The sequence below is a fragment of the Mauremys mutica genome, chromosome 6 (genome assembly GCF_020497125.1).
Source record: "Mauremys mutica isolate MM-2020 ecotype Southern chromosome 6, ASM2049712v1, whole genome shotgun sequence".
In the NCBI taxonomy this organism is placed as follows: domain Eukaryota; kingdom Metazoa; phylum Chordata; order Testudines; family Geoemydidae; genus Mauremys; species Mauremys mutica.
Window position 1 is genome coordinate 25,892,606 of NC_059077.1, and position 12,014 is coordinate 25,904,619.

Consider the following 12,014-nt stretch of genomic DNA (forward strand, 5'->3'; position numbering starts at 1 on the left):
ACTTCAGATTGTAAGTTCTTCAGGACAAGGATCTTCTTTTTGTCATGTTTGTACAGTGCCTACCCCAATGGAGCCCTGAACTCAAGGTGCTACCATAATATAACGATCACCATCAAATGTCGTATAAAGAAACGTGCCCCCAACCCTGACTATACTACCACAGGACTACTGCAATTATGTGATTCTGTCATGAAGTAATTTAAAAATTAGTTTCAACTTCCTGTGTATTTTTATATTTATTTTAAGCTCTAAGAAGTGGAGAGTTTAAATGACTCGAATGGGCATGCAGCAGTCATTCAGTATCCGGGGAAGCCCATAATGTACCAATTTGTATTCTAACTTTTGAATCCTTCCTCGCTAAATGGCTTTACCTTTCAAATAAAATATATTTTGTTTGCCGTTGCCTGTACAATGCCGTGGGTCTGCCTGGGCTCCAGCTACACGTTATAGTAATAAAGGTGCGTGTTTCACAGTTCAGGTTTTGTGGAGTATCAGGAGCATCTGTAGCAAAGAAGAAAGACAAAACAATCAGCCTGCATGTTCACAGAATAGGTCCTAACACAGAAGGTTAGACAATTGCTTGGAAATCTGTTAACTGCTGAAAGCAATATTTTGTTTACAGGATATATAGCATAAATATACAGTAACAATTATGCCCCAAACCTGCAAACAATTATGCGTGTGCTTAATTTTAAGCCCATTAACAGTCCCCATTGTCTAATGCTTGACTCAATGGGATTACTCCTGTATTTAAAGTTAACCACATGTATAAGTGTTTGCAGGATCAGGGCACTGAACTATAAGCATTACACAATTTTACAAAACATGTTTCAAAGATTCCAAACTGCAAAATTTTGTCTCCAACCAACTTAGGAAGGTTATTAGGTTGTGTGCCATGTTTTGGCAAGTGCAGGCCTCACTGTTGCTTAGAATCTATTTAAACAAATCATTCAAACAATTGAACCCACATGCACTGTATGAAACATGAAATTCTTAGTACACATGCCACACTGTATTTTATATTTAAAGTTTTTGATTTTTTTTACGAAGACCACACTTCATCCTCCTCCAAGATGCTTTACAAGTCTCCATTCCCAATTTTCATTTGAGCTTGTCCCTAAACTCTAGACCCCAGGACTGCAATGATCATAATCCCTGGCATAGGAATGATGGCAGCTCTCTCCCTAGAGGACTCACTTCAGAATGACATGCCATACTCCCCCTAGAAACCAGAAAAGGTAGAGCTGAGTAACTGTGATGGGGATGAGCCTCTAGGGAGCACCTCTCTCCAGCTCCAGAAACCAAGAAACCAGTCTCTTTCTGGCCACCCCTGGGGGGAGGGGGAGGGGCATGAGCTTCACGCGTGTTAGTTTGGCATGAGTGGTAAGGATGTCTCAGTTAGGATTATGAGTGATGTAAGCAAACACAATGACTACAGGTCAGGGGAAGGGCACTTAGCTCACCAGAGCCACAGGTACTCAAGCTGACATCTCTAAAGCACATATAAACACCCTGATATAGAGATGGTGCACTGTCTCTCTCCCCTACTTTCTATCTGGCTTCTTATCTTTTCACTTTCCCCTACATCTCAGTCTTGCTGGACTGGTGCATCCAAACAAGATGTCTCCACTCCCCTCATGGAGTATGCAGCAGAGAGACAGGAGTTTGTAAAATGCTAGAGAGGAAGTAGCTTGAACACACTAGACCTTCAAGGATGGACACATCTGTAAACCCTTTGGGTGCTGCACTGTCACTGACCCACAGCCAATATTTTGTGCATCCCTGACTTATATTTACACGTATAGTTATCCATTTTAAAAGTTCCATATGACTGCACAGTATATTAGAGAGATGCCAGAAAAGGGGGGGTTCTTTTGGGGTTTTTTTTATCACCAGTTTAAGATTCAAAATCAGTAACAGAACGTGCAGACTGAAGTACTAAACACACACCTTTAAAATCAGCCGTTTGCTTACTTGCTAGTCTCCAAGTTTAAGGTGGTGTTTATTTCCCCACTGCCAGTGAAGTAATATACACCTAAAACTGGCAAGGAGCTGCACTGTGTTTTGGAGGTGTTAGTGATGCCCTCTGCCACTGTAGGGAAAGCATAGAACTCTGAAATTGTTATGGGAAAGAGGAACTAAACATTTGCAGTATTTTGTTTTTAAGATGTAATTATGTTTGTAGGTTTTTGAGGCTTGTGACCTAGACAAGCAGCTAATGATTTGGTATCTTAAACAGATTAAAGCTTTTCCATTCATTTTTCAAAAGATAATATTTTTCGTGAGAAACTAATAATTTTAAAACTTGATTCTTTTACCATAACAAGGCACCCAAAAGCTACTGCACTGGATAGGAAAGTTCAACATCCAATCTGCCACTTTGAACACATCAATGTGTATTTTTGGTAGTTTAACACCAAATGAGATTCAGATAGAAATGCTAGTAATGTAAGGTGTAGCACTTACATTACCCATTTCATTACGTGCTCCACTATTTGCCTTTTCAGAATCAAATAAGAAATTCTAGGGCTTTGCAAAAGGAACAGGCAGAAGTGTAACTGGTGAAACAATGGCTAATCTTCAAGCAAATCGGCTGCCAAGTGGTTTTTTTGGTGCTTCGGTGGCACTTTGGCCTTTTTTTTTTCTTTTTTGTGCTTCTGCGGGGCTCTGGCCGTTTTGTTTTGGTTTTTTTGCGCTTGGGGCGGCCAGAGCCACCTTATGATCGTGTTATATCCAAATTTGCGTTATTGTGGGGCGCGTTATAGTGGGGTTTCCCTGTATTTTGGTTTACTCGCTTGGCTAGTGGGAAGTTGAGGATGGAAACACTTATCCCCCCTTCCTGGACAGTGAGGGGCTTTCTGTACTCTACTCTTATCCCTCTACCTTCAGGTGGGTAAGGGTGCTCTCAGCAGCTCTTTCTCTCTCCTCCCTATCTCTACCCCAACCCCACATATGCTCATCACAACTTTGATAGATCTGAGGCATCACCTGTTGCCCTCCCCCATGATCATGAATAGCAGTGACATGATGGCATTGAACTTCCAGGTTCCACTGGAGATTATCTATTTCTATTCTGTTTACACTGCATCCTTATCACTATGGCACCTGAGCAGTGCGGGAGAGTTAACTGGGTCATTAGGATAAAAAACATACATCGCCCCACCCCCAAACTTAACCTATCCTTGGAAACCAGGTAGGCCAAACTAAACCACTGTTTTAAAGCAAGAGGGCTGGAGCCATAACACCATTTAGTTTCCTTCTTATATTCTGATTTTTTCAAGGTGAATAAACTATAGTGAACAGTACAGTATACTTACATCCTACAAATAGCACTGTTCCTTCCAGACCATCTGGCACCAGCGAGCACCATACATTTGTCCCACTAGGAATTGAAGCACTGACATTCTGCACTTTGATTGCACTGCTCCACTTGCTGAGGTGAAGGAGTGGATAACTTTCTGATCCATAGTTCATGAATTTTACACTTTCCCCTTCATTGTATAAACAACAAAATGTCACATTTGATCCCACTAGTACCACTTTGTCTTGAGGAAAAATCATAGCGCTATTGGGCTTAGTATCTTTTTCTAGAAGGAAGAAAAATAAAACATGATCAAACGATTTTTATAGCTCAGTAAAGTAAGATTACTTTCTTATATATTCAGCTGGTCAGTGCTTATACAGAGTAGGAGCACTCAGGCTATTCTGTTTTGCATAATACCCCTCTTGTAAAATGTACAGAAATCTATTTTTAACAAGTTTCACCCACTCAAAACATTTGTTACTGCACGTTACACATCTTTACAGATTTACTAGTAATTGAAACAGTCCCACAAAATCTACAATGTCAAAATCTACAAAATCTGTCAATCCTCAGAATTAAAAGGTAATATTATTCATTCAATGTTTATTCAGCACAGTTTTAAAAGTAGCTAAATTCAGTGCAACATGCAAGAAAATAAACATACCAGGAACTGTTCTAATTGGGCTCCATTCACTCCATTCCTTCCTACCAGTAAAATACAGCTCATTAACGTAACATCTGATTTTCACATAGTATGAAGTACACTCCAAAGGTATGTCAGATGTCCAATTCCAAAAAAGAATAGAGTCTTTCCCAGTCAATTTTGAATCATAATTCATCTAAAAAGAAAAACAAATAACGCTTTTTCAAAGATAGGCATTACAACCTAAGTTAATACTACTTAGAAAATGGGTTTTTCCACCTGTGAAAATTTTGCGCCCGCCCCCACCCCACCATAATGAAAAAAATCATATTTGCTGAAGTTTTCCAAGGGAATTTCAATTTTTTTGGCAAAAGTTTCAACTAAAAAATGCCAAATAGGAAATGCTGGAATAGTCCCTCATGCCCTATTCTCCCCTATGTGCCAGGCTCCCTACCTGGACCAATATCCCATGTACCAAGACTCCCTTTGTGCTATGCTGCCACAGTGCCTCATGGGAGATGCTGTCCAACTAGGGAACCCAACCTATACAGAATAATAGTGTCAAGAGACACTGTGATGGCATTTCTGAATGCAAAGTTTTCAGGTTTGGGCCAAAACCAAAAGCACTTTGGTTTTCAAGTGTTCATTTAATGAAAAGTTGAAGTCTTTCATAGGAAGCAGATACTTTATGAAACACTTCATTTAGCCCCAACTCCTCCCCAATTTTCCATTGAAAAGCAGTTTTAACAGAAAATTTTCCAGCAGTCCTATTAGTTAATCACCTAAGATTTGTAGAGAGAACTAACAGGTAAGCAGAGATAGTCTTTCAATGCTGTTTACTGTATTGTAAAGTTGTATTCCAATGCTGGCCACAATTCTGACCAGTCTGCATTGATCAGCCAACTCTACTAGAAACTGTTTTCAAACGTGATTTTTTTTTTTAAAGCATGAGTAGAAAACAGCCATCCCAGCCTGGACTCTTTACCAAGGCCCTATCCCAAGACTGGAAAACATGTTGGCATCATAGGAAACATATTAAACCCAGATCTTGATAGAATGGTGCTAAGTTATTAGCTAATTACAGAAGTCAACTAAATTCTTCTCATTTGGGCTTCTAAATATTGACAAATTAATTAATCTATTAATTGTGCTGAAAATGTAATTAAATTTTACATATAACAATATCTCTGTACAACATACGGACATTTTAAAAGTTCATTAATTATGGCGTAGGATTTAGTCTGAAGCTGGAAAATGAATGCCTTTTAAAACATGCAGTTTACTACTAGAAAACAACTTAAATTTACTGTTCCTGGTCCAGTTCCAGCTTAAGCAATTAATTCAACCCCTGCATCCATTCAACTCTGTAAGATATCCTTTATTTCCTGTCCTAAATTGTTGGGTGGTTTTGCTGTGCACAACTAACAACTGCTATGTTCCAACCAAGCGGTGACTACATTTTAATGATGAGTGAATACACACACTGCAAGGTGCTCTGTAAATGTTAAAAACTGTTACCTAGAGTATTCGGATATAAAAAGCTTCATCACAAACATTTTAGCTCTACATTTTTTAGATATTCATTCTAGAACAAACTATTTCTGTTTTGTGGGTGTCTACTCTGCCTTCATAGAGCCTGTAGCACATAACACAAAGTGGACACAAAAGTAATACAGGAAGTGTTGTTATTCAGCATTGTTTTCTTTTAGAGGGAATTGGCACTGTTTAAAATGTGCTATATTGCATTAAGTTTGCTGTGGTCTTCCTAGTTCAACAAACTGACTTAAGTTTTTCTAACTTTATGCAACTTCACTGATGGATGAAATGTAAATCTGTGATCAATATATTATTACTTAATTACCTTTTTTAAAGCCTTGAATTGGCTATAATTCCTTCACCCCCCCAGTACCCCCAGCTCACTTGTCTTCTAATACTGAAACAAAGACTCATTTGCAATCACTGATAGTGAAGAGTCCTTGTATGAAAAACCACAAGAAAGTTGGTATTAATCTTTATTTGTTAGAACAGAATACCTGCTTTACTGTCTCACAGACTTTAAGGCCAGAAGGGATCATTGTGATCATCTAGTCCGACCTTTTGTACATCGTAGGCCATAGAATCTTACCCACCTACTCCTGTAACAGACGCATAACCTCCAGCTGAGTTACTGAAGTCCTCAAATCATGATTTAAAGACTTCATGTCTTCTCTGAGCAAATAAAAAAATTATACTGATGTCATCCCCTTATCATTGTCCTCCTCAGCCCTCTCCCTTTAGTTTTGTCACTCCCTTCACTGTATAATATTTGGAATTAGGTTGTGAGCTCTCTAGGTGAATCCTGGTCCAACTGAAGGCAATGGCAAAACTCCCATTGACTTCAATAGCAACCAGGATTTCACTCCACGTCATGTTATCTGAGATGTGACGTACTTAGCACACTTCTGGATTCTCTGAAAATAATAATATAAAGAAAATTTAAAATCAGATCACTATGTGAATTCAATTGGTTTGGTTGTCTTAAAAGAGCAACTCATGATCTGAGTAAGTCCATGCTTACAATCTACACTGACACACAAGAGGAGAATACAGGCAAGCATGTGACTTCTATTAATTACATCTAAAGAATCAAAATGTAGGACCCCAGACACTGCAAATACTTTCTACTCATGCATACAGCACTGTTAAGAGCAATGGGACTCCCTGTGGGAGGACTACTCATGTGAGCAAGAGTTTGCCACAAGAGGCCCTTACGCGTTAGCCCAAACTAAATATTGTACCAATGTTTTAACAGTTATAGCATCTAGATACAAAGGCCAGGAAGGTCCCCGACAGGGGATGGACCTGGTGGTGTAATATGCCTTTTCTTATCTGTAATTGCAATGATCATCTACATACCCCAGTGCACATATTTTCTCAATTATTAAACTTACAGAACAAAGTCACATGTGTTGACAAAAGTTTGAAGAACTATCATCCTCCAAATGTTTGTTTAGTTTATGACATTATACAATACCTTTATAATACACACTATATTTACAGAGTACTTCATTAGCTGCCAATGAAAGTAATCAGCCATTTGAAAAACAGAAATCTTTCATAGAATACAATACAATATACTTAATACAGTTTTGAGGAACCTAGGAGATAGCACTGATGAAGAAAGTTTTTTATTACTCTGAAAGGAAAGTACAGGGGTTTTCACTTGATCTGAAATCTGCTTTTTGGAGACAACAAAAGGAGCACTAAAACTTGACTATTTAATAGCACTCTGAAGGAAGTCACCAATCAGGAACAGAAAACAATGAAAGACCAATTTCATAAGGGAAATGTATCTCTAAAGCAAAAACCCACAAAAAATAAGATCCACTGGGAAAATAACATCCACTGAGAGATTATACTTTTCTTTTTTAAAGTAACTCTTTCCCATAATGATGATGAACTAATTTCTTATGGGCACTTTCTAAAAACTCAAAGACTACAATTGTCATTGTTATGATCCTACCACATTTTATATAAAATATTTTTAAAATGTAAAATTGAACTAAGCAGAATTTAAGTTTATGCAAGTTTATGAGATGAAAACTTTACAGCATGTCATGTAATGTATTTCGCTTTGGCTTGTTTATAGAAAATTTTACATTTATCTTTTAAAATAGACTGTCAAGCCATGCTCTGGGTTGCGGAGTAATGTAGGTCATCCTAAAGAAGATGTTAGGAAGAAAAGATTAATCCTTTAAATCAACAGTATGACTGGACGGACAAATGGTTTGGGATGGAATCTGAACTGCCTGCTTTTGAGCCTGCTGAGTTGAACCCAAAATCTGGAGTTCAGGTTCAGTGGCTATTCTGATAAAATGAGAAAATCTCCCCTCCCAATCGTCATCTCTAGCGACAAGAACCTTGAACTCATTTTACTAGCTACCTATCCCATCAGCGCTGAGCAACCATAACCTATCGAGGTACTTAAACAGCACTTCTCACCATGCTATCTCACTGATATGGACCTGGCAGGCTGACATACTCAAAGTTATGCACCTTGGATTTAATTGGCACACCATCCCTGGGCCTAGAGTGGGAGAGGGCTTGTCCATGCAGCCTCGGCTCCAGGAGGTGGGTGGCTTTGCAGTGCTGCAGAACCAAACAGGCAGGGGTGGAGGAAGGTGGAGCCATTAATGGGCATAAGATACCTGCACAACTCTTATGATGGGAAACAGTAAAAATCACTTGGTTCTAAATGGCACTGGCACTGCACAAGTGAACAAAAACTGCTGAAGCTGCCAGTGCCGTGTGGAGTAAGTGCAATATCCATGGTGTGCCTTTCTCCCTATCACTTTCCGTTGTTTTAGTGCTATGATGTTCTCAAACACTAATAAAAATAAATGAATAACACCTATGTATAACAGGAGTCCATAAGGTCTGTGTCCATGTTTTCCTGAACTCTCCTGCTTTTGTGACCCTCCAAAGTGTGTGTGTGTTGGGGGGACGGGGGAAGAGAGGGGAATTGCATTTTCATAAAAAAGCGGAAAAGAGGACTTACTAGTGTCACTGTCTCCATTGTTTCCTTATGCAGAATCTGAATCTGCCAGCTGGCATCTAATTCATGTTGGAAGACTGAGCCACTATCGTTCCACTTCAGATATAACGTGTAAGTTGAAAAATCAGCACCCAGATTAAGAATTTGGGGGGTGAGTGGAATAAGTGCTTGAAAAGAAACAAGGAAAAAAGCATACATTCAAAATCATTACCAGCAACAGCACTTACAGGTGTTTAATAGCTGCAGCTCTGAACTGGCCTACAGCCATAACAACGTGAGGTTTGATCTCATTAATTAAGCTGGGTTGAGACTTGTCATTCCTCATGCAGGAAACTTCCCAAGAAAACACAGATCCTCTGAAGTTGTGTTGGTGACTCAGCAGGCAGCATTTCTCCTGCTACATTAGGTGTGCCAAGAGCTGTTCTCCTCCAAGCTGCTCTAACACTCACTTCTTTCCCACAGCTGTCAATGACTGGCTAAGAACATCTCTTCTTCATCCTAGCCCCTTTACCTATTTTATCTATACAAATGAAACTGTAAGATCTCAGGATCAGCACTTGTCTAAATCATAAATGGTTGTGAATGCAAAGTAACAATGCTTCCGTGTTCGTTAGGAAGTGCTGTGCTCTTGCAGGGGGTGTTCTTCACATGAGATAAAATAGAGGCCCTTTTGTCACTAAGGTCTCATGGTGCTTTTTTGTGAAGTGTGACTATTCTGCACAACTCCAAGTTGAGAAAAATACATTCTAGTTCCTTCTTCCCCTCTGCTTTAACTAGAGCAGAGGTTCTCAAACTTCATTGCATCACAACCCCCTTTCGACAATAAAAATTATCACATGACCCCAGGAGGGGGGGACCGAAGACTGAGCCAACCCAAGCCCCAGGTGCTGGGGGAGGGGGCGAAGGAGGCAAAGCCTTCAATCCCAGTCAGGGGCCTGTAATCTGAGCCCCAACGCCCAGGGCTAAAGCCCTCAGGTGCCAGCCCCGGGCGGTGGTGCTCAGGCTTCAGCTTCAGTCCCAGTCCCCAGCCCTAAGTCAGCCCTGGCGACCCCATTAACATCGGGTCACAACCCACTTTGGGGTCCCGACCCACAGTTTGAGAACCGCTGAACTAGGTTTTTTCCCAGTTCCCAATCTAAAAATGGTTGTTTATAGTAGTCATCCCAGAGTCACAGTTCCAACATGGGTACATTTCTAGGGTAGATGACAAGATTACATCTACATTCTGTACACTGCTATGAAATCCATTAGGAGGGAGGCAGCCCTGAAGCCAGTGCTGTGCAAGAGAAACAGCACTTTGTTCCAGGGTCTTACATCAGGAAGTTAGCTTCAGTCCTGTGGCTCTGCTCTCCAGCCACAAACCAACTCAGCTACTCCCCTCCACAGCCAACCCAAACTGTTGGGCTTCTATACCTAGCACAGGTACAGCAAGACAGAGCTAATTAAACAGGGTTGACCAGCCCCAGGCCTTACGGGGACAGGCCACCCTGTTCGATTGTTTTGTTTTTGGTCCAAGCAGCTATGAGAGAGACAAAGGAAGATATCATTTCCCCTAAAATGTTGTGAAAGAGTGGAGAGAAATGGTGCGCAAGCAGTGATGGTTTGAGGGAATATCTTGGAGGTGAGAATTACCACAGATTTTTTTTTTAAATATAGTTCTCCTACCTCATCCCCAAACAAATTAGCCTGAGGGAATAAGTTGTTTTCTATTATGGCATCAAATACCATACTTGGCTACCAAAATATGCATTTAGCAAAAGTGCCTGTGCATGGTGGAGCACGGGGGTGTTCTGCATCTCAACAAGAGAAGCTCTTTATACAGGGAAATGCTGCCAAAGAAAACTATAAAATCACCGTATCCATTTCCAGAATGTTATAGTTAAGTGTTCATATAAAGCCATTATACATGAACTTGATACTTACAAACATTTTCCTCAGGCAATACAAATGTTTCAGTAGCTAAAGGAGTTCCAGAAGCATTTAGTGTGGTTATCTGTATGTTAGTGGAGCCCATTGCGACTGGAATATCTGCCCTTTTTCCCTCCGTTTCAATACACACTGGAGAGAAGGGCTCACTGAAACAACAACAAAGAAGAATTAGACAAGTTCTACATATATTAGGAAGTTAGAGAGCTCTCTACTAAATTAAACATTGCAAACCTTTAAAGGTCCAATTTATTCTTAGAACAAAACTGTGAGAGATCAGAGTCAAATTTCAGAAGTAGTAAGATTTGGCTAAGCATCCCGTGTTGTTTTAAGAAAGTCCTTTCTAGTGGCATAGCTTGTGCTAGTTGTCTAACACAGACGCACAGTTTGGATAGGTCCAGCATTTGGATACCGGGGGTGGGGAGGCAAAAGAAAGAAAGTTAAAAATTGTGACATTTTATTCAAAACACTATTCCAATCCCTTACTCGGCTCCAATCAGTGTTTTACCAAACACCACAAAATAGCTTTTATTTGCCCTGTGTTTTGGCCTTTTTTGTTTTTCCTCATAACTTTTTGTGGTGGGGGATGTGGGTGCGGAAAGGATGTTCATCACCATCAGGGGACAGAGCTGGTGCTTCCTTTTGGGGCTTAGCCTACAGGGGAATAAGGGGGTTAAGAATGTAGATGGGGGAGAGAGAGAGAGAGAGTGTGTGTAGAATGCCCGGCACAATGAGGTCCTGGTCTGTGACGGACTCCTCAGCAATGCACATAATTAAGGCTAAGGAGGTCATGGCAGTTACAGATTCCATGACTCTGCCAGACTTCTGTGACTTCCAGGGCTTCAGGAGGTGGGACTGTGCATGCGTCCCTGCCCTGCAACTGGAACTGGCTGGAACCAGGACCCTGGAGCCCCGACCCTGCAACTTCTGCTGGGAGCTGCAGCCATCATGGCATCCTGGACTTGGTGGGGGCTGCAGCCAAACCCCACAGCATCCTGGGCTTGTCAGAGGCTGTGCACCCCAACCCCGTGGCTTTTGCCGGGGGATGCAGCTGAGGTTGTGCCTCACTTGTGGCTTCCCAGGGCCATGCGCCCCCCCACTCTGTCCCTGGCTGCAGCCAGGGCTTGGCAGGGGCTACAGCCAGCACACCCCTGTCCTGCAGCTGCGGCCAGCACACCCCTGTCCTGCAGCTGCGGCCAAGCACACCCCTGTCCTGCAGCTGCGGCCAGCTCTGGAGCAGGGGCTGTGTGCCCCCCATGGCTGCACCCCCCGCTGTGGCTGCTGAAGCTGGTGCTGTGTCCCCCACTATGGCAGGGGCTTTGGCCTGTCAGATCCCCACCCCCATGCCATGGGACTCCATTCCTCCCCCCATGCCTAGCCCTGCCCCCCAGTTATTTTTAGTAAAGTCACAGATAGGTTACGGGTTCCGTGAATTTTTATGTATTGCCCGTGACCTGTCCATGACTTTTACTAAAAATAACAGTAATAAAATCTTAACCTTACACATAATTAATGATAGACTCAATGGATAGATAGGATGTGGCTTGAGTCCTCACTCTCCTTAACATTTCATATGTAATTGGAGAGGAGAAAGAGCTTGGAAAGTG

General features: G+C 41.4%; 1 protein-coding gene across 1 annotated transcript in view; it reads right to left on the reverse strand.

Annotated features, from left to right (window-relative positions):
* The window catches only part of LIFR (LIF receptor subunit alpha), a 79,985-nt gene that overhangs the window by 31,492 nt on the left and 36,479 nt on the right, over positions 1–12,014 (reverse strand). The window contains exons 4-8 of the mRNA XM_045020509.1: positions 10,405–10,556; positions 8,485–8,648; positions 3,969–4,143; positions 3,318–3,587; positions 372–501 (exon numbers count right to left, since the gene is read on the reverse strand). Of these exons, the coding sequence (XP_044876444.1) occupies positions 372–501; positions 3,318–3,587; positions 3,969–4,143; positions 8,485–8,648; positions 10,405–10,556 (891 nt within the window). The remainder of the gene's footprint in view (positions 1–371; positions 502–3,317; positions 3,588–3,968; positions 4,144–8,484; positions 8,649–10,404; positions 10,557–12,014) is intronic.